Here is a 27,071-nt window from a genome sequence, read left to right on the forward strand (position 1 = left end):
TTTATGCAAACAATTGGTATGGTATAGCTGCGATTGTCATATCTTCCTCTAAAATTAATGAACTGGTTGTCATAAATAACCCCACAAGTTTGGATTTTTTTTATGCATTGTGATGGAATGATGAATTATAGAAGGACATTATTTGTTCGGTTTGGAGTGTCTCTCAAGAAAAACTACTAAGCACTATATCTGGTGGACGGAAACATTGAGAACACAGGATTGTGTTTGTATATGTGTGAGACCTAACATCTGAATTTACATGGCAACTATGCTATTATTTATTCAGGAGCTCCTCATTACAAAGAAGCTGCTGAATAATGATTATATACTGTACGCATGCACGTGTGCGTATATGAGGATTTCAATTCATTACTTTGTCATGTAATGTACAATAATTACATATGGTATCCATATCTCATTAGTTTTTTCTTTATGCCTCACCTCATTTCCTATTCCTTGCCTCATGTGCATTAATCTGTCATTACCCTAAAATACTAATTTCCTATGCTTTTAAGCAGGGATTACTAATGGCTAATTATTGAATGGGCTGAGTAAGAAACATCCACACATTACATGGTTCATGTAATGATTGGTGACTATTAAGGTTGAATGCTCAGTGCCAGGGTTTTGGTGCTCCAGGATCACTAGATCACTGACTTCACCATTGGGTCCTTCTGTGTCTTCGTTATTGTGTAATGAGCTCTGATTGATTGATTGACCCACGAGTCAATTTTATTCTCAAGATTGTCCCCTATTTTCTCCCTCATTCCTATCTGCTGGACGTATCAGTGTGTCCCGAGAGACCATAAGAAGCAAGAAAAAGTCAGACTACAATCTTAACAAATCCAATGCACCAATTCTCACCAACACAACCCTCAATGTCATCCGGCTTGTTGGTGAGTCCTTTAAAAACACACACACACACACTCTACAAAGTACATATTCACACACTGGGTATTCTCTTTACCCTGCTGAGAGTTTCATTTATCCACCGAATATGCTAGCAGTTGCTGTGGTGTGACTAAGTTGCATTAATAATGGTTAGCCGTCAGGCTGAGCTCTGACCTTCCAAAGAGGTGCTAACATGTCTTTGTGAGGTGGCTTTGGAGACATCAGTTCCCTTCCTTGGCAAGGCATGCTCTGTGGCGATGTGACCCCTGTGATGTGATTTTCACGTGTGAAAAGGAATACGATTAGGCACTTAACGTTCCTGTGTGGTAGTATAGTTGAACATATCTCTTGTTACAGGATATGAATCCTCAAATTCTTAACATTTTAAACGATAAATGACTGCAGGTTCATGCATATTGTTTTCAGAAAAAAATGGTTGCCCCCTCTCTGTTTAGAACTTTCCTGTACAAAAGAATTGTTTTACTTCTTTCACAAAATAGGTAATATTGATTTAGAGTCATGTAGGAAAGCTGAAAGCAAGAAAAAGTTTGATTCCAAGCAATCGCTTCTAATTCAGTCTGTGCAGCTCTTTGATGGAGTTAGATTGCTCCCGTATTTCTCAGTGCAGAATTCAAGAGAAAGGTGGTGAAAAATGAAAGTGTGAGAGAAATAGTGCTGTCTCAGTGGTGAAGCTGGATTGAGTTTCTTTCTTTCTTCCTTTTCCCCTCCATTCATCAGTTCTGAGTCAATGGTAACCTTGTTACAACCCTATAACTCTGTACTCATTGTTTTTTAACACCTTCCTATTAAATGAAGTTCTCTTCAAGTGTATGCAAGTGCTGTTTGCTCTTGTTAAGTTCTTCCCCAAAGAACATGGTTCCACTAAGATTACCTTCTAGAGTGTAGTTTCACTCTTTGAATCTCGTCATTTCAATTAGTTTCAGCTGATGTGGGTCAAAAAAAGTACCTAAGCCAAAAACAAATAAAACAGATGCACAAACTGTGTCTTGTACTGGTCTGCAGTCAGCAACACATAAACCTTGTCCAGCACTCCAACAAACCCAAACTATGGCAACTGTTATGTATGTATATTCTCTGTGCACAGGGAAGTACATGCAGATGATGAACATTCTGAAGCCGATTGCCTTCGATGTCATCCACTGTGTGTCACAGCTCTTTGACTACTACCTCTATGCTGTATACACCTTCTTTGGACGCAATGACATGGTACAGTATTAACTAGTCTCTCATCTGTTTGATCATACACTGTATATTATGGTAAATGCCAGACTACATTTTTTTTTTTTTTGGTAAAAGGTGTAAGACTCCTGAACTTGGGTGTGGTAGGGTGTGGTCTTTTGAGCTTGGAATAACACGCCACTGCGTCATTGTAGGTATCTTCAAGTTATTTGATGCATTTTAATATGCATCTGTAAAACACACCAGCACATGCACACACAGTACCTGTAGCCAAACTATAGTTGCTGCAATTTTCTGATTTTGAGAGTACTGTCAATTAAATGTGATCAAATAAATGCTTTCCTACAGGGTTCACTTCCTTGAGGAGGGGAAATAGGACTGTGGTTCATCCTGTTGCACTTACAGGTGTCAGGATGGTGCATGTCTGTAGACACACACAGAAAACATCCGAGTGCCTTACTTTTTATGTGTCTATTAGATGATTTACTGTGAGACAGGGAATAACCACTTCTTCAGTCTTTTTTATTGCTGTCTGTTCCAGCTGAACAATAGGTTACAGTCTGCAAGCCCACTCTCAGACACTCCTTCTAAAGGCTATTTGTATTGTGCCTTGCAAAAAGAAAAAAAACAACATTTGTGCCAGTATCACCCTCAGGGATGTGATAATGATACCAGCAAAATGACTTCTCTCCCATCAAGGTTGGAGAGATGAAAAGGATAACTGCTCCACAAGGGCCGTTCCAAAACAGATTATTGGCATGTTTGTGTGTCAAGGGGAGATGAGGAAAAGGTGACACAGTAGTTGCAAGTCGACAGCTTGTCAATGGGTCTCTTATATGATGTGTCTCAATCTGGTGACTGTCATGTCCTGTTCATGTACAATGTGTGTGTTTGTATCAAGTTTTGTTTTCACACCTTTATTCACATCACTCGCTTTCTGTTTGTGTCTAACTTTCTGTGTTAAACGCTGTTTGTTTTCCTTTACACATATATACGAGCCTGCTCCTTTTCTTTTTCAATTTTTGTGCCAGGTCCTTTAGCTTACATATCCTCTTATCACATCGTCTTTCATCCCTCCTGCCTTTTTTTTTCTCACTTCTCCCATGCAACTCTCTCTCTTTCTCTCTTCCTCATGCTCTTTCTACTCCATCCCCCTCTCTCAAACTCTTACTTTCTTTCCGCACTGTACCTCTGCTTCTCATTAATGTCATTCCATGAACTCACCCAATTCATTAATGGTCTCACTCAAAGTGGCACCTACAGTAAAATGCTAATGTCCCCATGAATCTTTAAAACGCTTTTGGAAATTGCTATTCATGTGTGCTGCGATTTTGACCTAGGCTCTGCTCTCTTTACACCACTGGAATCAAGATGAAGCTGCTTGACTTCTCTACTTGCAGAGTAGTGGGTGACATTAATATTTAAAAGGGTAAATACCACAATTATCTGTGTATGTGGGCCGTGTCAAGTCAAATTGCACTTGTTGACTCTCGCACATATGCTAAAAGATGCATTATGTGCTGTGCTCACAAATTCTTAATCGCCATTGATGAAAGTAAATTGAAAGATAGAGGGAAGATAAAAGTAGACGAGTGCGTCACTCTATTTTACACTATCATGGTTAAATGAGGACAGGAGAGAAGCTGGTTAACAAAATAATGAAGAAGGATTCAAATGGTCAGGCAGCTGCAGAGAGGGAAAAAGAGAGAGCAAACTGGAAACATAGTTGACACTTTCATTAATGCCTTCTCTCAAAAGTGAACAATAATATAAGGAATAATTATTTTTCTTTCTTTTCTGCTGACTCCTGCTGACTCCAGCAGTTTGTCAAACTGGATGTTATTTATCTTACTCAAACATGTGCAGGTCCGAGCGCTTATGGCTGCGACCTAAAATAATATAAAATGTTATTCTGGATAATTGAATTAAGACTTAAAGCTACACCTGCTAGGGGACATAGATGCAATCTTGTGATGTATGTGATCTGTTTAGTATTGTGGTAGACTGAAACTGCTACTGTATTGTCTGCTGACCCATTTTTTTCAGTTGATGTTTAGATTTTCAGTTCTGGTAAACTTTCTCTACAGTTTTATTTTTCTTGCAAATTGTACCTCTTGTTTCTCCATCTGCTGTCCATTTGTCATCCATAGCCTGTCCCAAGCCCGTCTTTGCCAACTCATGGTGGCAGAGAGGCAGGAGCTGCCAGGGTGGTGGGCCCTGCTTGCTTGGTAAGACTAGAACTGGAAGTGTTTTGACTAATACACAGGGCCATACCCTCTTTGTCAGGCTAGAATACTAGTCAACATTTGCAGAGTAGTTGATCTGATACTTTTAAAGTGTGCGTGATTTGCTTCTTTAATTGACAAGAAGCTCATCTGAAAGTGATTTCAAAGGTATTTAGATATTTATCTGAGATAGTGTGCTTTCACCCTCTTTATACTCTATTCTATGCCCTATATCTTTTCCTCTCGTCTGTCATCTGTTGCTGCTGTGATTGTCTAATTTTGATGTATGTCCCAGTTCCTCCTCCTCCTTTTGGATTAGAACTGTGGAGAAGCAGAAACTAACAATACTCTTGTCTCTGAGTACGTGAGATGAGAGCAAATGTTGCTGTTTCTATGTGTGTGCCTGCTTTCACACCCAGCTTAAGCGTGTATTCCTAAAGTGGAAGGTTTTTGTGCACAGTGCTGACACTAACTGTGTTTGTGTATTCTACAGTATGAGTCATCGGGCCTAGGCCTTATCAGCAGCAGACTGAGAACCACACTGAACCGGATCCAGGAGAGCCTCATTGACATGGTAAGACTAACTCTCTCTTGCCATCTTCGCCTCCTCTCCTCCGCTTTCTCTTTTTACTTCCTGTCTTTCTCCCTCTTTCTCTTTTACCATCTCTTGTTATCTCATCGCCAGTCTCATTTTCTAACAAAAACATGCTCTTTCCACTCCGTTCCCTGGTATCCCCCTCTTTATGCTTCTCTCTGTATTTTATGCCCGTCCACGCTTCTCTGTTCGACCCATATGTGTGGCCTCATTGTCAAGAGAGACCACAGCCCATGTCGCCATAAAATGCATTATGGGTCGTCATTATCACGCCAGTGGTCACTTGCTTGCTCACACACTCACACCTCTGCCTGTTTAGGTGGCCTCACCAGGGTGAATATGTGTGTTATTCCATTAGGGCTCTCAATCGCTACTCCCCTCTATAATACTACATAGTGACAATTAGTCTGGTACAGTCCACTCTCTCTTCACTTTTTTGGTCTAATAGCATATCTTTGTACAGTACAGTCTGTCTCTGTAACACAGTGATAGTATCAGGTATCATCTCTCACTTCCGCTTTACATTTGAATCAATGCCTTCTTGGCTTGGGTTCAGATAAACCAGACTTGGTCTTTATTCTGACCCTAATACCATTTAGGTTTTACATCCCTTTACTGTTTTAGTGAGAAAAACAATTAATTTTGTCCCTCAAGTCTAATTACGGTATAACTGCAGCTGAATAATTCACAGAACTCATAATTTACTCATTTTGATTTGATCTCAAATATGTATTATGTAAAGACTCAGCTGAGACTCCTTCAGAAAACATTATTGCACATCTGTTGTGTCTATTACTATTATTGTCCTTTTTCTGCAGTACTCCAGACTGGATGACAGTAATTCAGCTTTTATTTCAGTCAATATTTGATTTTTATTTTATGACACATATTGTTAGACACAAGTTTTGAAAATGTATTTTTTTTCCCATGGTGAACTCCTAAATTATGTTATTTTAATGATCATTGTCTGAGAACCTGTGGGGTTGTCTCTCATATATTATTTCTACTTTGATCTGTACCTTCATGTAACACTGTAGACTTGGCTGCTGAAAAAAACATTTTATGTTTTCCTCTTTGCTTCAGAATGCATTTTTGCAACTGCACATAAAAAAGTTGGCAGGAATTTGATGACTGACTTGGACTAAATTAATGTCCAGTTAGCAGTATTTATAATAAACAGCATTAGAAGTTGTCAGCTTACTGTTACTGCCAATAACAACCTACAGTACAACACAGTCACAAGCTGTTGGGGTCAATGCTAGCCTCACTTGTAATGTATTTCATATTAGATTCTAAAACAAGTTGGAACTGAATTATTTTCCAGCCAATATCACCTTTGCACACAAATATAATCATTGGTTTTCTGCAGCAGGGAGCATAAAATATCCAAAGCAGCTTTCTGATCATAATGGCCTTTCACTGTAATAGCAATGGCTGGCTACTTGGCTGTAATGTTTATGGCTTAGCGGTTCAGAGGTGGTCTGAAGAGAAGAGAAATGAAAAAGGGAAATAAGTCAGGGAAGCAGAGAGACAAAAGCAGATAAAAGTCAGAAAATGCAGAGAGAATAATGAATTATCAAAACATGTTTTCCACCCTCTGGGGGCACTCAAGCAGCTTTTTACACATCAGTAATTTTGTGGCTTAATTGTGAGCCATTTTCAGATGTCAGATAGGTTGCGGCTGCCAAGCTCCGTGCTCAGCTGCCTTGTGTGAGGAACGTATTTATCCCCTGAACTGTTAAACTGATCAAATGGACACAGGCGAACAAAATGAACAGGCTTAGTGAGATAGCACTTCACTTAGACACGTGAGTCTCTATTAAAGAGAGCAAGTTGTCCCAGGACACAGAACGGTTCCTAACGTAAACCATGTGCATAATTATATCATATCACCTTGTTGCTATCTTGGGCTGCCTGCTTAGGAGGTGTATTAAAAATTGCCTCAGAAGCGGGACACCCGAACGTCCGTTGTAACAGCATCCGTCTCCTATCTAATGTTTTGGCAAATGCTTTCAGTCTGTACTTTCTCATATGTAAAACTATTTTAGCTCGTCTTGATAAATCATTGAATGTTGGAAAAATGCCCCATTTTCCACAGTAGAACAGCTCTCCCAAGTTTTTCTCTTCCATTTTGTTTTATCTGCATCTGAGTCATCTGTGACTCTTTTTTGTATAAATCATGACCTGCATACAGTTTATAAATCTCACAAACACCACTCATCTATTAAACACATCAGTATACAGTACTTGTTTGAAAAATATGTCCGCTGTTTGTATTGCCCTGACATTTTTTAGAGCTAGAGTATATGGTCCTGCATGTAATACATTACATATCTAGTGTTTTCTTTTAAGACATATCTTCATATTCTGTTGTTTTATGTAGATCATATAGATCATAACTCTTTCTTTTTTATGTGGGTAACTTTGGTCATAGTGAACAGTTGCAGGTATTCAAATAAAGTACACACACACTGTTCCACCTGCATATAAATACACAAACTCCAGAGATTGCACCAGGGTAGACCTCATCTGTAAACAGATTATAAAGTTAATTGCACACTGCATTTCGATTGAGCCTTCGAATCCTTGCGGTTTTGTTCCCCTGATTTGCCGTCGCAACTGCTTGATTCTAAAACCAATGTGCCAGTAATGACTCGTAGTCCCATATGAACGGCAGTGAAATTCCATCTCATCTCTTCTCAGGTACGGAGTGGCTTCAGCGTAAATTGGAAGCTCCATGGGGGAAAAGTAAAAGATCATCCCCTAGTTTATGTTCTATTTCTCTGCCTCACGTATCCTTGATTACCTTTCTGATGCCTTGTTGCTGTCTTGGTTTGACAGATTTCATTTCAAGTTCACTCACTTTTGACTTTGAATATTGGATGTAGCATGTTTGGAACGCTAAGGTTAGAGGGGAACTTCTGAGAGCTGCAGACATATTGTTCAAATATTAAGTGCTTTCCGCAAAACACTTGTTACATAATGTTTAACCACATGTGCGCTTGTCTACTCTAATTCCAAGCTCTGAATTGTTGTAAGGAATCAGCCATCGTGTAAAATACTGATTTGTTTCAATTCTTGCATAAAAAAACTAAAATGTTTTAGTGATACAGCTTGGGGCAGGTGAAACAACCAGATCAGGGCCAGATCAAAATAATGTCATGAAGCCCATCTGTGGCCATACTGTCACTGCCAGAAAGTTCAGCTGTGACAGCTGTAGAGAGCCACTGCTGCAGGCAACATTGTGAAGAGAGCTGATACAGGCTCGCATTTCAAATGAAAGCCACCCATATTTCACCATCATTTTTACTTCTCCCACTGCTCAAAACATACAGTACATATTTACTCTTTCAACCAGACAGGTCATTTTTCTCACTTGTTTCTCCAACATTTTCTCATTCTTTTCTTTCTCTCCTTCGTTTTTGTTTTCTCTCCTGTTTGTCCCATTGGATACTACTCTTCAGCAGCTGTGTGCCAGTGATTACATGCCTTTCAGCTCTCAGCACAAACAACCTCCTGTATCATTCCACATCATTCCGCTTCTGACTGAATATACAGTTGTGCATTTGTATGTATTTATTTTAGCGTTCACAGTTAGAGCAGGCATAAGATAGTATCATAGGGCCTGATTTTCTCTTTGATTTTACAGTAGTTTTCTTTTTTCCAGTTTGATTTCTCTCTTGCGGTTACTGAAGTCACCTCACATTGTGGAATGAGTTAATTAGGGGGGTGTGTGTGTTTGTCAGTTTGTGTATTTGTGTGTGCCTCGCTTGCTTTGGGCACTCAGCTTTAGTGTAGAGTGGGGCTCAGGCTTTTTCAGTTCTGGCACTAAAAACAGGAGTGAGAAGTCTGGTAATTTTGTGTTGGCAGCAGTTATCTGGCTATGAGGATGCCTGCAGAAATGTACAAAAAATACACAGTCACAGATAGCCACCACATATACCAGGCAATTTAAACAATAACAAATGAAAAGGCATACATGGTTCTATGCCTCATGATCCCTTTATTTAAGTGACTGTCCATCACACTTTTCACAATTTCTACTTGTCTTTCTCCCAGTAGCAGGGTGATAATCCCTAGGCATGTGTTGCGGTTGTGGTTTGCTACTCCGGCTTGGCACAGCCAAAACACTCTGGCGCGCTGCCTCCCATGAGAGGCACTGGCTAATGTCACACACACACATGCACACAGGCTGCATTTTCTCATTCACACACTATGAGCTGTACTCAGTCATTAGTTCTGCGTCTCTCAGGAGGGCACATCCCTGTCCAGGCCGGTCTCTTTGTTGTGGTGTGCAAATGGTGCAACAAGCCAGAGGGGAGTGCCAATCGACAGGGATTATAGATCATAATTAAGCTCCATGGTGTGACTGTTTATACTGTAGTTGTTAGGATATCACAAGTATTGGCATTTTGTTGGGGTTTCATTGGAGCTCATGCACACACTTCATTGATAGGCAGGTCATGCTCCTCAGCTCTGATGAAGACACAGTTGATCCCCCTGGTTACAGCAAATTAACTTTATGTCTGCAACTTCTTGTCAACTTTTGCTGATGACACATTACATCTAACAGTGTGACAGACGGTGATAAGACGAATCACACACTTTAATTTAAATCCTTCTATTTATTTTATGCATTTCTCTATTTTCCCACCAGCTTACACTTTTGGTTCATTCAGGTTCAGCTTTTTTAACTCAAATACCTCAAGAAGAAGTTTTATTTCTTATATCTTTATCTTGTGTTACAGCAGCTATAGTAAGAAAAGTTGCCAGAGATAGGCTTTAAGGGGCCTTGTGGTGTTTAAAAAAAAAAAAAATGAACGCTCTAATGCTATTTGACATTCATCTAATGAGAACCAAATTTCTAGTATTAGAGTGACAAAGAGGCGCAATAGGATCCACTTGACAGTAATTGCTTGGCAGCCAGTCTACTCGACTTGGCCATAAATCTCTATGGAATGGATTGAAGAGGAGTAAGCAGTCAATCACAGTAGATTGAGACTTCAACTTAGATATCACTTTTCAGCTCCCAGCTGGAAGCTTCCTTCATGACAACGATGATTACAGAATTATAAAGCTCCCATAATTGTATATCATATATTTAGCATGAAATAACATCCAAATGATTCAAAAGCTTTTTAAATTATGCCTGGAAACACTGCTTTTATAAAGATGAATAGCCGTTGTCTTTTGATTTCAAAATTTAAAGGCATTCAAAACACAATTTAAGAAGACTAAGAAAAAGTCTAAGCATCGAAAAACCACATCCTAAATGATAAGTCAGTGGTTACTGTAGTCACATTGTGATTACAAAAATGCAAAATCCTAATTGACCACGAGACCTGCACACAAACAAAAATACAGAAATATCTCATTTAATACTATGAAATTGTTTACATCAAGCAAGTTGTTTTCTTTGCTCACAGTAAGAAGCTGATCAAGAATATATGTTGTCAGGGCCTATAGTGTTTTATTTTTATCATTTTCTTACCAGCCATCTACTTTGAGGACCACAACTTGTTAGTGTACTTTAGAGCATGTAACATTACTTCAAATGACAGATTTAGTACTGAAAAGAGAGCTTCCATCTCTCCTCAGTTGTCTGCTGCTGCTGACAGAAAGGTCCTCCCATACCCACCTCAAAACCACCCCAGGCTGTTACTCAAAATTGAGCTGCTCACAACAAATCACCCAGTGGACATGTAGGTAAAAACCAAAGCTAAAATAGATGCTCCAGCAGAGGTGGGCCCTGACTCAGCACTTGAGGAAAACAATGAATTTGCTGGAACCTAGTGCAAACCCATGGCCTGCAATGCAGAGTTTAGCTGCTTAAATGTAAAGGGGATTAAATGATTGTTTTTTCCAATGTACTCTTGGAAGCTGCTATTATCAAGCTCTTGGAAGTACAGCCAGTACTAAATCTAAAACACTCTACGGATAATGAGATTGGAAGTTCTGAGAGGAACTAATTATTCTGATCAATACAAATCTTTACACTCACCCTACAGTACGTCTTTATGTGAAGTTTATTACATGTCCCATATGAATACTCTAAATGCACAAACATTGTATTTGAGTTACAGAGTTTAACAGGCCTGTTTAACAGGCTATCCTTATTAAGAATACGGATGCGTAAATGGCTTAGTTTTTACTTTGATGAACAACACCAAGAACTGTTTTTTGCTGCTGCTGCTAATGTATTACTCTTTTTCTTCTTTCTGTCTAGTTCAAAGTTTTGCTGTCCTTTATTTGAAATACAATTTCGTTTCATTTGGAATTTCAGGACTTAATTTCTAATCAGACAAAGATAGTTAAGCTCCTCAGCTCTGATGCTTAATGTCTCTATTAAAATGTTGTGGGGCCACAATTTGCATTAATACCCCACAGACAGAAACAAAACATCTTTCCCTTGTGCCTGTACAAAGGTCCTCGAAGAAACTAAAGTTGATGTCTTGGCAAGCTTGTCTTTCTCAAATGCAGTGTGTTAGCAAAGCTCACAGAATCAAATAAAGAAATTCTTCCCATGGGCTTTGGGGTGATGCTGTGCTCCAAAATCCCTAATCAAATTATGGTTTGGCTCCAAATAAATACACTGATATATCCTTAAAATAATGATGTTCCTTTCCTTACCATTTTTTTCAGCATTTTTTAAATCTTGGCAAACATTACATGTGTTATTTTTCTATAATCTCCATATTAAATTCTGCATTTGGCCCTGCCGGCAGTCCCTTCAAGCTCAGGTTCTCTACCAGGGGCCTATGAGCTTGCGGGTTCTACATATTATCTTAATTGTTTCTAGGACTGCACTCTTCTGGACAGAGTTGTCCCTGGAATCTGCTGAAACCACTCTCCTAGTTGGGGGATCACAGCCCCCAGTATTCTGATTACCACAGGGACGCTCTTGTCTTAACCTTCCACATGTTTTCTAGCTTTTCTTTCACCCCTTAGTATTTCTCGAGCATCTCGTGTTCCCTGTACTTGATGTTGCTTTACAAGGGATTGTTATGTTTATCACTACAGTACGGCCCTCTGCTGCTGTTTGTCCACCACCACTATGTCCAGGTGGTTAGCCATTATTAGTTTGCCAGTAGGATCTTGGCTCAGTCATTCTCATCCACTTTCATAGGTGTATTGTAATGAACTTCTTTGTCTTGATTTTATTGGCCTTTCTTTTCACTTTGGCCAGGCTATTATGCCAGCAGGGTATCTGATGAGTGGCAGGGCATAGGTCTTGATAGTCCGGACCTTGTTTATCCTCTTCAGCAGACTTCTGAGGACTTGCCTTAATCTCTTTAGGTATTTGGTAGTTCTTCATGGGTCCCATCTGACGGCAAGATCCCAGGGTACTTGTAGCTGTCCTCAACATCTGCTCTGCTGCGTTTACTAATACAATCCTCTCATCTTTTTAACTTTTGAAACATAGTGTAAATTCTGATTATGGCTTTTGTTATGTTTCTAGTTGTTTAGCTGTGACTTGTGGGAAAATAAGACATTTAAAATAAGTAAATGTCAAACATCTTTATTGAGTATCAGGATCAGCTTCTTAGAAAGGTGCAATAGAGCTTTAACATTGCATCTGATTGTTAGTGTTTTTATATTTACAGCAAAGAATAGCTTTTAGTTGGTGTTTTCTGATTTAGCCTGGCACATTGAAATGTATCTTAACTTATTATGCCCAGCGCTGTATGTTTAAGTGTCATCCAAAAGCAGGGTGATCTCTATTAAAAAAAAAAAGAACAACAAAAGTTTAAAACTGTCTGTCTGGCACATAGAACTTTTGTAAAAAGACTCGTAAAATTACCTCAAGACCCACTTTTGTCTGAGTACCAGTGCCAGACAGATAATTAAAACTGGAAGAGCTCATCATGAAAAGAATTTTTCTCTCATGTTCCCTATTTTTTGGGTCCCTATTTTGTTACTTTAATTCAGATTGTACTGAACACTCAGACATCCATTAAGCTATTTTTTTTTTTTTTTCTAATAGGCAGGGGTACTTTTTTTGTTAATATTTTCTATGTAATGAAATGGAGTCCATTGGTTGTTGATGGGGGAATTGAAAGAATGCTTTTATAACGTGTTTGCCATTTTTATTTAGTGTCACACATCCAGATGTTAATGCTGCTTGACCATTTTGCAAAATGCTAATGTGTCTTTAGGCTTAAGGACTGTAATTGATGTAGCTCTACTGTAACAAGCTGTAGCAGTTAAAAACTCCACGTGAATCAACTCCACATTTATCAACTAGGACAATGTTAAATGTTTGTTTTTTGTCTTCTCTCACACTTACTCATTTTACTCTTGTTGAGGTTTTATTCAGTCACTACTGTATTCGTCGGAAATATCTGTGGAAAATATTATTATCAAGGTTGCTTCTCAAGATAGCAGAACATTATGATCACCCAGTAGAATTCTCCACAGAGCCACTATATAAGATCACATGAAATTGCACAGGTGGTCATAATGTAATGCCTGATCAGTGTATATCTCAATTCTTATTTTCTTTACTTGTACCCTTTCCAAGTGATCCCTAACCCTTTCTCTAAAAATATCAAGGCTCATGACACTTCAGATGATAAAAGAACATTAGTACTAGTTGACTGTGCACGATTATACCTAACTTAATACCAATACACAATCAGCTAGTACAAATGATCTGTCATCATCGGAAGAAATAAAATGGTTGTCCAATTGACCAATCAAGCATAAAGCATATCATAGTGCTGTTGTCAGTTGATTAGGCCTTGTATCTCAGCAATTATCCATGTGTCCCAGTGAAACTGCCCTGAATAAACAGTCAAAAATAATTGGTAATTGTTTTAAAGGGATCCCAAAAGTATTAAATATGATTTCAAACCATGTGTAGATAGCAGGTAGAAGGGGTAACCTCACTCGAAAACTTTTAGTAGCAAATATTTCTGCACTGCTGCTAGTGCATTTCTGTGACCTGAATTGGTCATTGTCATATAATGAATGTTACGATTTTCTTTGGCTTGTTTAGATGGTAAGAGATTAATAAATGTGTGCCTACACTTATTTATGATTATGCTAACGAGATGAGCAGTGTTAATAAAAATAAAATACTAAAATGTTAATATTGACTTAGTTGTAAATAATTGTAATACATGCATCTTAAAGGGTATGTAAGATGCACTAGTACACATATGGGTACTAGTACTAGTACCCATATGTTAGGACTAATTATATTTGTCATCTCATATGTGCTTGGTTATTGAATTGCATTTAAAATTAGTTTTAGAAATGTTTTGTTTAATTATTGTCTGAAATTCACAGTTTAAATGAGGACAAATGTGTTGAAGTGTTGTGTAGGTAAAATATCAATTATTGTGTTATTAGTAAACACTGCCTTCTATTACTACTTATCACTGTGATCAAATAATTTAAGTAATTGTAAATTAAAGATACTTAACAATTATTAGTTAAACATCAGTTTGCTCCTGTACAGTATGTTTATTCAGTGGCCTTATTTTTTTAAATAAAGTATATAATAAGTCTCTTATAAAGGAATTAAAGGAAGGATGCAGGAAAAAAAAGCAACCACTTTCTTAAGCTCCACATTTTGTAATTGCCTACAGTAACTGCCATTTTTCAACCCCATTGAACTTTTTGAACCTAAGTAACATGATTCAGGATCTTTTATAAGAGGACAGCTTTTTCTTACAAATTGTAATACGTAATGTTTCTAACTTTTTATCTGGAGAGCATTAGATTTACTTTTGGCGTTCACTTGGTAATATCACTGTTGGAGTGAGACTAATCTGCCTTTCAGATTGGTCTAAAATTAAAATGTGTATTTTGTTAATGGAATTATATACAATCTAAATTTCATCAGCTTTAAATAACTTAATTACAGGCTATGATTAGATTACTTTCATGAACTTAACATTCAGATTGTAACTGAAACTGATTAGGCTATTACTATAACATACTGTTGCAAGGAAGTAATGGCACTGTTTGGAGGTGCTTCGTTTTTTGCATAAATTGGTCATAAAATGTGATCTGATCTTAACCAAAGTAACAAATATCAAGTAATGCAACATTTCTAAGCTTGTAAAACAAAAACAGCCAATATCTTTCATGTCTTGATTGAACACAGCTTTATTGGAGCTACTGTGTCTTGGGAGGTAGAGCAGTTTTCCACCAATCCCAGGGCTGTTGGCTTGAATCCCATCTTCCCATCACATGTTGACATGTTCTTGAGCAGCCCCAAATTACTTGCAAATAGGTTAATAAGAAGCAGGGTGAAGCACTTTGGGTTCCAATAAAGTAGAAAAACGCTGTATAAGTGCAGACCATTTACACACCCATCAAACATACGTGGCTACTGTGATGTAATAACTGGTTGAAACACCTGGTTGAACCACGTGTTCCCTGTAGCTGTGGATGAGGACTGCACAACATTCAGGAATATTTTTGGACCACTCTTCCCTTACATTACTGCTTCAGTTTAGTCATATTTTTATGATCTGTAAACAACTCATGAGCTCATTCCACAGCATTTCTTTTGGTTTGAGGTCTGGGTTCTGACTGGGCCACTCCAAAAGCAGGGTTTTGTATCTTTGAAGCCATTTTCTAGTGGGTTCACTTTGATGTTTAGGGCTTGTCCTGCTGCATTACCCAGCTTATTCTGAGCTTCAGCTAGCAGACAGCCACCCTGACTTTATCCTGTACAGTACCTTGATAAATGTATTTTCCCCTCCTTAATTGCAACTGGTCCATGTCCACAAGCAGCAAAGCAGCTGCCTGGATACTCCCTCCACTGTTGGGATGATGTCTGCATATTGGTATGCCATTCTCTTTTTACGCCATACCTAGTGCAGTGTGTTCCGTCCAAACAGTTTTACATTTGTTTTATGTGTCTGCAACATATTTGACCACTAGTGTTGTGGAATTTCAAGGCAGTCTTTGTCTTACCAAAGGTGTGCTACAATGTTGTTTTTGGAGAGCAATGGCTTCCTTTGTGGTCTACCGCCATGCCTGTTCAATATTTTGCACATGGTTGATTCATGAGCAAGGATGTAAACCAACTCAAACCAACTCCTTCAAAACTTTAGCTGTTAATCTGGGCTTCTTTTTTACCTCACGGAGCAGTCTTGCAAATGTAAACAATGACATTTCAGTCACACAATGACATTTCAGTCACTTTTTACAAATGTTGCTAATGTGAAGAAATCTTTAACAATATCATAAACATAAAATACCAGTAATTACTTTTGTAACATTTAGATTCTCTTTGCATCATATATGTACTGTAATAAATTATGTTTAACAATTTTATTTAACACAACATGAATTGTGACAGCATGAGAAAGAGAGCTATAATGAGGAATCAAAGTAAATTTTCTCTCTATCACGTTGTAGCTAACAGTGTTGCAAATAATTAAGATTTCTTTCATTTCTTGTGTTTTTGCAAAGGTCATTTTCTGCTCCAGGTTGTAGTTGCTGACAATCATTTAAGTTAGTACACAGAGGCGGATGTCTTTAAAGTGAGGATCAAAAATAAACATTTTCTTTCCTTCCCATAACCTGCCAAGCTGATGTCATTTGTTTAGAAATAAAGCCACCTCTGGCTATTGGTAAAATTTCATCAGAATAGTTACGTGATGTGCAAATATTTGATGAATGAACAGCGTGTACTTAGCCTTTGGCTCTGACACCAAAACTGCTCTGACAAGTGTAATAAAAGTTATTTGAGAACAGTTGAGTTGAGAACTTTGAGTTGTTTCCCCAGTCTTTTTTTTTTTTTTTTTTTTTTTAGAAAAGCAATTCATTATTGAAAACACTTCTCATGAATTCTTTTTCAAGATTTCATGTAAATTAATAAAGGCTAAATGAGTGCCATTTAAGAACGTAGTATTTTCTGTACTTTTCTGAATGTGTCTATTCACAGTTTTCGTTAATCAGCCACAACATTAATAGACATGGTGGTTTTAATGTAATGGTATTGTAATGTAATGATTTATGGATGTAGTGAGGGAGGACATGAAGTTAGTTGGTGTGAGTGAAGAGGATGCAGAGGATAGAGTTAGATGGAGGCACATGATTCGCTGTGGCGACCCCTGAAAGGGAGCAGCCGAAAGGAAAAGAAGAAGAAGAAGAAGTTTTAATGTAATGGTATTCTGACTGGTCTCTGGCTGTGGAGTCTGTTGTGCAGCACTGTGTGCACTGTGTATTCTTTCCTTTTTTGATGGTAACCAAATGAAAAAGACTTGTTTTTAATAAAAACACTTCTACAAACTAATGTAAATTAATTACTGTATAATTATAAAGTGATTGCACAAGTACAGTGCATATACTTAGTGCAAATACTTGTGCAGTCATTTATTTTCTGTTCTATTTTCCATTAATCTAGATTACCTTGCAGAGATCAAATTTCACTTTAAATTGAAAGAGTCACTTTCACTTGGCGTACTTTTGTCCAAAAATAGTTTTTATATTCTGCCTTATGGGAAGTAATGAAAATTACTACTGACCAATAATCACCATCCTATATTGTCTATTTGAGAAATACACACACCGTGCTATGGAAAAACATTTTTGAGAAACTGCTTTTCAGGTTTAAATACCTCCTAAATATCTTCAGCAGCTGCAGGATGTTAATCAACTGAAGTATGACCATCTCTACTATAAGTCATGCTATATGGAAAAGTCTGCTTCATCCCTTCCTTTTCAGTCCTTTTTATGACTGAAAAATCTATGTCTGATACTTAATTCATCCAATATGGCATTCTTGTGCTCATACTTGGCAAAGCAGCCTACACATGGATATGGTTTGCTTTTATCTGGCTGCAGTCATTTGTTAGTTTGATTGTCAAGATATGATTAGTGTCATAATAAAATTATTGAGTTATACCTGTTTGTGTCACAACTTGAGCAGTTGTAGTTCGCTATATGTCTGATTATGGATTGTCATAGTTCTAGGATTTAGAAGACAAGACTTTTAAACTCTCAAATGTATCAATTAACTATGGCAATAACAAGCTTTATGATCTCAGCTTTCTTCTTTACATTTATTTACAAATTAAAACGGGTAGAAACATACATTTTTATGCTTGATGTCTCCCTAAGTATCAGCCATGTATTGTGTGTTTATTCTCAAAAGTCATTTAAATATACAGGGCCACCAAAGGGCAACAACAGCAGGAAATTATGTTAATGCTCTTGCATCAAATCATGTTTGCCATTGTGAGCACATAATGATAGCAGATCAAGCAACTAATAAAGTCATAAACATGCAAGTAGGTGCTCAGGGCTGACGTTGGATCACATTCTGTGTGCATGTCACACCAAACAGGTGAAGAGGTAAAACAGTCTGGTGGTGCTTGCAGCACGTCTAAAATTCTGTTTGCACTCACTTTCTCTCCTTAGAATCATAGAAATGGAGGTACAGAAAATCCCAAATTTCATCTTTATTTTTGGTTTTCTTCTTCTCCTTTTTTCCCACCTTTTGTTTTCAGTCTAACCATTGCTTTTACCTGAAGAATTCCTATAGAGTTTTATGCGGTTGGAAAAGGAACACAAATTTTCTATTTACAGTCTTTTACAAGTCTACTTTTGCTTTTTTGCACATAATGTTATTACATCTCTTCCGTAAATGTAATGTAACCATACAAAAAATATTATTATTATTTTTTTTAAACCAATGAATTCTAGGGGAAAAGAACTGCAATGTTTAAGTGTGCTTGGTTCTCCTGGTCAGGAGCATTATCCATACAAATGGCCACCAGCTACAAGTGAGCGATGCTTTTATTTATTCATTTTTTTATTGTGTTCCAAATCTTAAATCATGTGTAGTAGTTAGAGTACTAATGGGTACTAATGGCCTTTCTGGATTACGTCCATAACCACTACATATTTGTGCTGTGATTAGTGATGCTGGTGACATTGTTATGGCTTCAAATAGATTCAGTCACATATTATTAAGATGTTGACAAATTTTTACTGAAATTAATTATGATAAAGATGTTTTGAAATGTGAGAAATGAGTAAACTTTTCAGTCTTATGATCTCCTCTGTGAGAACAAAACACATATTTTTTCGCTTTGGTTTCTGTGCAACAGAGCAATCTTAAATTGTTAATCTTAACCGTTTCAAGCTTAAAGACATTATTGCCATTATCAGTGATACACATAGGGATTTTGCTTCAGTGAGGCTCAACAACTTTTATGACTACAAAGTTATGCACACTAGAGCAGTAAACATGAGCAGCATACTAAATGTAACTTCTAAAATCTACCAAATAAGGCATTCATACAGCTTCTTGATTTAATTAATAGGCATCAAAACAATAAAGTGCATCTTTAATTTAGAGCTTCAGTTGTTTTCTACTTGCCCTGATTTTAGAAGAATTTATGCAATGCCTTGCCAAGGGGGGGAAGTGTAATGTGTAAAGAATATTTGTGTGTATTTTTTGTCCTAGCTTTTTTTTTTTTTTTTTGGTTTTGTTGTTGCAATAACAATAACAATGTGTTTATTAAATTTCATGCATTAAACCTTGTTAGAATATAAGAACATCTGATGACTTACATATTGATTCATGTTATTTAAGTATACAATGTTATAATGAATAATTATACAATCGGTACTGAGGAGTGTTTCATTTCATTTAATGTCTTATATTATTCATGGTTCTGACTTTTAAATAACAGCGTTTATATTTGCAGTGAGTTGCTCTTGGGAAAGGTTTATTGCACCATAAATAGGGGAGCCGTTACATCCTCTCCACTGTAAAATTATTCTCGTTGTGTGTTAATCTTCTGAATGTGACAAACTTTTATTTCAGACTAATAATGGGTTTTGCAACATTGAGATTTTGGTTGAATGCAGAGTTAGAAGTCCTATAATGTTGCATTTTTAACATAAGAGGAAAAAGTACAGTTTTCCAACTTCTTCACAATAAATGGTATGAGGGCCTGCATAGTACATTTTTTCTGTTTATAATCTTTAAAAAAGAACTAATGTCACTGCCTAGATTAGTAAACATTTTGTCTTTACCAAAGGTATTTTACCTGTTCTTTCTGCTTTCTACAGCATTTGTCCTTATTAATAATCTGTAGACATGCAATAACATGGTTTTGTTTTTATTTGTAAATGTTTAAAATGTTCGGGGGGAGTGAAATTGAAATTACACAGTACAACCATTTACGATACGGACACACCTTCTTATTCTGAAATGCCTCATCTTCATTTTGGCTAGTTGGTGCAGTCTTTGGAATAAAAGGTTCCCAGTGGTCGTCAATACGCAGTCTCTCCAGGAATTTACAATTAATTCAGAAGCATTCCAACATGCCTCATAATTTTGGCAAATGTGCCAGTGTTATACATCATGCCATCCAGCCATGCTTAGAATAGAAACTCTGCTCTGCTGTATGGAATTTCAAATCCTTTGTATGTGGATACTGATTATTGTGATTGATGGAAAGGATTAAGGCTGAAATCTTTCTTTTTCAGTTTCAATTGCTTTTCAAATGAAGGGATAAAAGGTTCTCTGAATGGAGACGTGTAGTCGAATATATCAAAACAAAGATAAATGCTGACAGTTGACAAGTGTTTGATCAGCAAAATTATAGAGTGTGTGCCTTGGATGTGACTTTGTTTCACAAGGTTGATTAAATTTGAGATTATGCTTACCCTACCAGCGTACTGTACATTTACAGTTTGCCTTCATTTCGGAGGTGAAAGGCTTAAGCCAGGGTTAAATGTGAAAGCTACTTTACTACCCACCAGCACTGCTTCACAAACAATAACAATATTTCAGATATAGTAGTTACAAATAAGTTAAACCATTTTGCAGTGTTTTATCAGAGGTGACATTTGCCACCTTCTCACCATATATCTTATTTAAAAAAATGAAAAACAGGGACCAGGCATCTTCTTAATGAGAGGTTTTTATCATTACTCTTGTCTGTCAGTTTTATTGTTAACACTTTTGTTTTTATTAGCACATCCTTACTTCTAACTTTCCGCTATCATTATTATCAATATGTGAGTATATCATTTCTGTGGCCTAGCACTGCCACTTCTGTTTGTTCCACACCTAATTTTTCATCTTTAGATTACCTAAATTAAATAAATATTCAATAAATAGTATTGATTAATGTCACAGCAACTTGCATTCATGTTGGTGCTGTTTAACCCTTGGGTGACTAAACATCTGTGAATCTCTTGAATCTGTGCTTTTTCTAGGAGGCAGCAGGGGAGAATGCAGGAGTTCACATCCCAGCGGAGGATAGAAAGGAAAAGGTGCCCAGCCCACATCTCAGTCAAATGGTGGTCCTTACTAACAGTGGGACTCTTTATGGGCTAGCACAGAGGGTGGTGGCCACTGAGTCTCTGTAAGTATTCTACACCCCTGATTTTCAATGTGGGTGCTGTTAAAGCTTTTTTGGGGTGGGTGTTGGGGTGGTTTCTTGGTATGAAAAGGTTTTGGACCCCTGCTGTACATAACATTCCAGTAAAACCAATAATAACCATTTTGCAGTGACTCACTTGACAAAATATTAACCTCTGCATTGTAACCCATTGAACATTTTAAATCATTAAGCAAATTACTTGCAACTTAAGAAACTCAAAGCAGTTTTAGTCTTTATTTCTCCAGCATGAAAGAGGACATTATGTCACCAGTGTTTGTTTCATGTTGTCTCCTGTGTGTCCGGCCAATGCGTAAGTTGGCAGTTATGTTTATTAAAGCATTTTCTCTGATTAAGTTTAAAGAGGCTGGTTTCTACTCATCCCCTCGCCTCAAGGTGGTCATAATTTTATTAACCAAACGTACACAGCCAGGCCTTCAAACATTTGTACTACATACACTCTCTTGGCGACCGATGTTGTTTTCAGAATTCACACAAATATAACTGTTAAACTTTAAAGAAGAGGCTACTATTGAAATAAACGTAGATGCAGCGAGTCTTTATCCCTATAATTTACTATTTGTGTTAACTCGCTCAATCAGTTTCTCTGATTTATTTTCTCTTTTATTTTCTCTTCAGTTCCACCTCTGTGGCTTTTCAACCCCCTCTGTCTCATTACTTACTACGTCACCACACCCCACAAAAGTACCCTCAAAATAATTAGGTTAAACTATCATCAGTACTGACACCTATTTGATTCAGAGAGGCCTGGATGGTACAATAGCTTTATAACGAAGGGGCCAAATGACAGCGGTGCAGAAATGCTGAATAGGCTTACAGGCTCTCATACAAATTATTTCATTTGGAGGCAGGCAACCTCCTCTGAAGAATAATGAAAGTAAAAGAGCTAAAGTGCAGAGGTGTAGTTATTTTGTAGGTAAAGTTTGAAAGGAAAAGAATCTCTGGGGAGAAAGAAGAAGTTTTTTTTGTCAGGAAAGTATATTAGAAAGAAAAAGCTAAACTTAGCGCGTATTGTGAGCACCTATGACATAAACATGACATGAAGAAGAGCCGATCAGCTGTTCACCAGCAAAGTAGCCAAACCAGTGAAGTGTGGGAGACCCCTGAGGAAAAATCAAAGATAAGAGCTCAGAGAAGTGGCCCTCTCCCTGTTGTTTGCCCTTCTAGCTGTTTTTCAGATGTTGTATTTGTACAACAGAAGCATGATCAGATAAGTGTGAACTGAAGGACACACATTTTTTCCCCCTCCACACTGCACCATGTTGAGGTAAACACAAACTGTTGAAGCTAACCTTAATGTGATTTTCTCTGCTCCATAAAAAGAACAAACCTGCAGTTGACTCCTTTATAAGGCTGTGTTTAACATAGTGTTTTCAGATGCATTGTTAATCAGACAAGCACTTATTAGTTCTAGCTTGCAATTTAAACAAATGTAAATTATATCTGGGTTTCCAGTTTTAAATGCTGCACAGCATCCTTACAGATGGTGTATTTAAAGGATGATGATTTAAAATTTTTACCATGTTCCACCGAAAAGCATCATGTTAAAAACAATTATACTGAATTATTTACTTTTAACTCCTCATGCATCTGATTTAATATTTTCCTCTGCATCTTAAGGAGGGGTTTGTTTTGAGAAAAACTGATCCTATACTGTGTCAAGTCACAGACGTTGTAGAGAAATACTGGGAAAATGAGCAGCTGAAGTAAAAGGGTTAGTGCCAAGTAATATGGTCTTCTTCTTTTCCTTTCGGCTGTTCCCTTTCAGGGGTCGCCACAGCGAATCATGTGCCTCCATCTAACCCTGTCCTCAGCATCCTCTTCACTCACACCAACTAACTTTATGTCCTCCCTCACTACATCCATAAATCTCCTCTTTGGTCTTCCTCTAGACCTCCTGCCTGGCAGCTCCAACCTCAGCATCCTTCTACCGATATATTCACAATGTCTTCTCTGAACATGTCCAAACCACCTCAATCTGGCCTCTCTGACTTTATCTCCAAAACATCTAACATGAGCTGTCCCTCTGATGTCCTCATTCCTGATCCTGTCCATCCTCTTCACTCCCAAAGAGAACCTCAACATCTTAAGCTCTGCTACCTCCAGCTCTGCCTCCTGTCTTTTCTTCAGTGCCACTGTCTCTAAGCCGAACAACATCGCTGGTCTCACCACCGTCTTGAACACCTTTCCTTTCATTCTTGCCGATACTCTTTTATCACACAACACACCTGACACTTTTCTCCACCCGTTCCAACCTGCCTGCACTCCCCTCTTCACCTCTTTTCCACACTCTCCGTTGCTCTGAACCGTTGACCCTAAGTACTTAAAGTCCTGCACTTTCTTCACCTCTGCTCCCTGTAACTTCACCGTTCCACCTGGGTCCCTCTCATTGACACACATGTATTCTGTCTTGCTGCGGCTAAGCTTCATTCCTCTGTTTTCCAGAACAGACCTCCACCTCTCTAGATTTTCCTCCACCTGCTCTCTGCTCTCACTACAAATCACAATGTCATCTGCAAACATCATTGTCCATGGAGATTCTTGTCTAACCTCATCTGTCAGCCTGTCCATCACCAGAGCAAACAAGAAGGAGCTCAGAGCCGATCCTTGATGCAGACCCAACTCCATTTTGAACTCTTCTGTCCGACCTACAGCAAACCTCACCACAGTCTTACAGCTCTCATACACGTCCTGCACCACTCTAACATACTTCTCTGCCACTCCAGATTCCTCATACAATACCACAGTTCCTCTCTCGGCACCCTGTCATACGCTTTCTCTAAATCTACGAAGACACAATGCAACTCCCTATGAGCTTCTCTGTACTTCTCCATCAGCATCCTCAAAGCAAATACTGCATCTGTTGTACTCTTTCTAGGCAACCATATTGCTGCTCACAATGGTCACCTCTGCCCTTAGCCCAGCTTCCACTACTCTTTCCCACAACTTCATTGTGTGGCTCATCAGCTTTATTCCTCTGTAGTTGCCACAGCTATGCACATCTCCCTTGTTCTTAAAAATTGGCACCAGTGCACTTCTCCTCCAGTCCTCTGGCATCCTCTCACAAACCCAGATCTTGTTAAACAAACTAGTCAGAAACTCTACTGCCACCTCTCCTAGACACTTCCATACCTCCACAGGTATGTCATCAGGACCAACTGCCTTTCCACTCTTCATCCTCTTCAACGCCCTCCTCACTTTACTCTTACTAATCTTTGTTACTTCCTGCTCCGCACCAGTCACCTCTTCTACTCTTCATTCCCTTTCATTTTCCTCGTTCATCAACTCTTCAAATTACTCCTTCCATCTTCCCATCGCACTCCTGGCACCTGTCAATACATTTCCATTCTTATCTTTAATCACCCTAACCTGCTGCACATCCTTCCCATCTCTATCTCTTTGTCTGGCCAACCTGTACAAATCCACCTCTCCCTCTTTAGTGTCCAAGCTAGCATACAAGTCCTCATATGCTCTTTGTTTGGCCTTTGCCACCTCTACCTTCACCTAACGCTGTATCTCCCTGTACTCCTGTCTACTCTCTTCAGTCCTCTCAGTGTCCCACTTCTTCTTAGCTAAATTCTTTCTCTGTATACACTCCTGAACTTCCTCGTACCACCACCAAGTCTCCTTGTCCACTTTCCTTTTTCCAGATGACACACCGAGTACCCTCCTACCTGTCTCCCTGATCAAATTAGCTGTAGTGGTCCAGTCATCTGGAAGCACCTCCAAACCACCCAGAGTCTGTCTCAGCTCCTCCCTGAAAACTACACAACATTCTTCCTTTTTCAACTTCCACCACTTCGTCCTCTGCTCTGCCTTAGTCCTCTTCATCTTCCTCACCACCAGTATCATTTTACACACCACCATCCTGTGTTGTCTGGCTACACTCTCCCCTACCAAAGCTTTACAGTCACTGATCTCTTTCAGATTACAGCGTCTACACAAGATGTAGTCTACCTGAGTGCTTCTACCTCCGCTCTTGTAGTTCACCCTATGTTCCTGCCTCTTCTGGAAGAAAGTGTTCACTACAGCCATTTCCATCCTCTTTGCAAAGTCAACCACCATCTGACCTTCTGCATTCCTGTCCTGAAGACCAAACCTGCCCATAACAGTCTCATCACCTCTGTTCCCTTCACCTACATGCCCATTGAAATCTGCACCAATGACCACTCTCTCACCTCTGGGTATGCTCTGCATCACTTCATCTAACTCACTCCAGAATTTCTCCTTCTCTTCTAACTCACATCCTACCTGTGGGGCATAACCACTCACAACATTGAACATCACCCCTTCAACTTCCAGCTTCAGACTCATCAACCTGTCTGATACTCTTTTCACCTCTAGAACATTCCTCACCAACTCCTCTTTCAGGATAACTCCTACTCCATTTCTCTTCCTATCTGACCCATGGTAGAACAACTTGAACCCTGCTCCTAAGCTTCTAGCCTTGTTACCTTTCCACCTGGTCTCCTGGACACACAGTATGTCCACCTTCCTTCTCTGCATCATGTCGATCAACTCTCTAGCCTTCCCTGTCATAGTACCAACATTCAAAGTCCCTACTGTCAGTCCTACATTCTTAGCTTTCCTCTTCTCTCTCTGCCTACGAACACACCTTCCTCATCTTCTTCTTCGTCTTCGACCAACAGTTGTCCAATTTCCACCGGTACCCTGTAGGTCAACAGCACCGGTGGCGGTCGTTGTTACCCGGCCCCCGACCGATCCGGTATGGAAGTCATTGTCACAATTCGCATGTTTGATTTGGCATGTGTTTTACGTCGGATGCCCTTCCTGCCACAACCCTCTGCATTTATCCAGACTTGGGACTGGCACAAGAAGACACTGGCTTGTGCCCCCTTGCGGTTGCATTGCCAAGTAATATGGTATATTTATGTTTTATAAGTGATAAAAGGACATTTGTTTAGTAACAACATCTTTACATGGTTGTTTTTGGTCCCACTGTCTGAAGTGTAAGGCTCCCAGAATGACAGTGCTGTTTTTTTGCTGGCTGAGTGAGTTCAACTCTAAACTAGTTTCAACAGACAGTGCAGCATCTGGAATCTACTCATGGGGCTTACGTCTTTGTCTTGTTTAGTTGCTTTCTCTCTCGTAAATTGCACTGTTTAGTCACTTGTGTTGTTGTTGTTGACATGAAACTGTAAAGAAATTTCTATGTGAGCCGCACTGTACTGCATAGTCGTCCTCGTTAAATCCAGAACTCAACCTTGAACTTAAACCCACTCAAATCATCTCACTCTTATTCAGGGTATGTAACACTTCAGAGCCATCGACCAGCCTCACTCCAAAGTCTTTTTTTTTTTTTTCTAGTCAGCGCTGGAGTTACAGAGGAATGGGGTATTAGGTCTTTCCGCATTGATTTTTTTTTTGTCCTATACTTTTCTCCTTGCTTATTGACTAGTCTTAGTGTTTTCTAAGTTAATTGAAATCCATTCATTATAAAACAAAATGCAGTGGATTAAACTTGGGAATAATTGTAAATCAGAATTACTGTAGTTTTCAGAGTAAAATGATTACACATTCAAGAGACCAAAAGATCATTTTATGTTTTGACAGCACTTAATCAAACATTAATCATCATATAAAGAAACTGGCGTGTTTAACAGGACAAGTAATTAGATTGAAAGGAAATACTCAGACGGCATAAGGTTTACTCAGTAAATGTGAACCTACATAGTGACATAGTATTAACACAGTACCATCCACACTGTGTAATTTCTTAAAGCTGCCTGCAAAATATTTATAATGTACGAT

The 27,071-nt window shown here is 38.5% G+C and overlaps 1 protein-coding gene across 4 annotated transcripts in view; it reads left to right on the forward strand.

The window, feature by feature from the left end:
- Window positions 1-27,071, forward strand: part of vps50 (VPS50 EARP/GARPII complex subunit) — a 97,714-nt gene that overhangs the window by 58,766 nt on the left and 11,877 nt on the right. For 3 of the 4 annotated variants that reach the window (XM_067503481.1, XM_067503491.1, XM_067503510.1), the window contains 5 exons: window positions 790-896; window positions 1,997-2,118; window positions 4,242-4,319; window positions 4,810-4,890; window positions 21,115-21,263. In XM_067503481.1, coding sequence (XP_067359582.1) covers window positions 790-896; window positions 1,997-2,118; window positions 4,242-4,319; window positions 4,810-4,890; window positions 21,115-21,263 — 537 coding nt within the window. The remainder of the gene's footprint in view (window positions 1-789; window positions 897-1,996; window positions 2,119-4,241; window positions 4,320-4,809; window positions 4,891-21,114; window positions 21,264-27,071) is intronic. The other variant, XM_067503501.1, reaches the window with a different exon arrangement.

This window comes from Channa argus, chromosome 1 (genome assembly GCF_033026475.1).
Source record: "Channa argus isolate prfri chromosome 1, Channa argus male v1.0, whole genome shotgun sequence".
Lineage (NCBI taxonomy): Eukaryota > Metazoa > Chordata > Actinopteri > Anabantiformes > Channidae > Channa > Channa argus.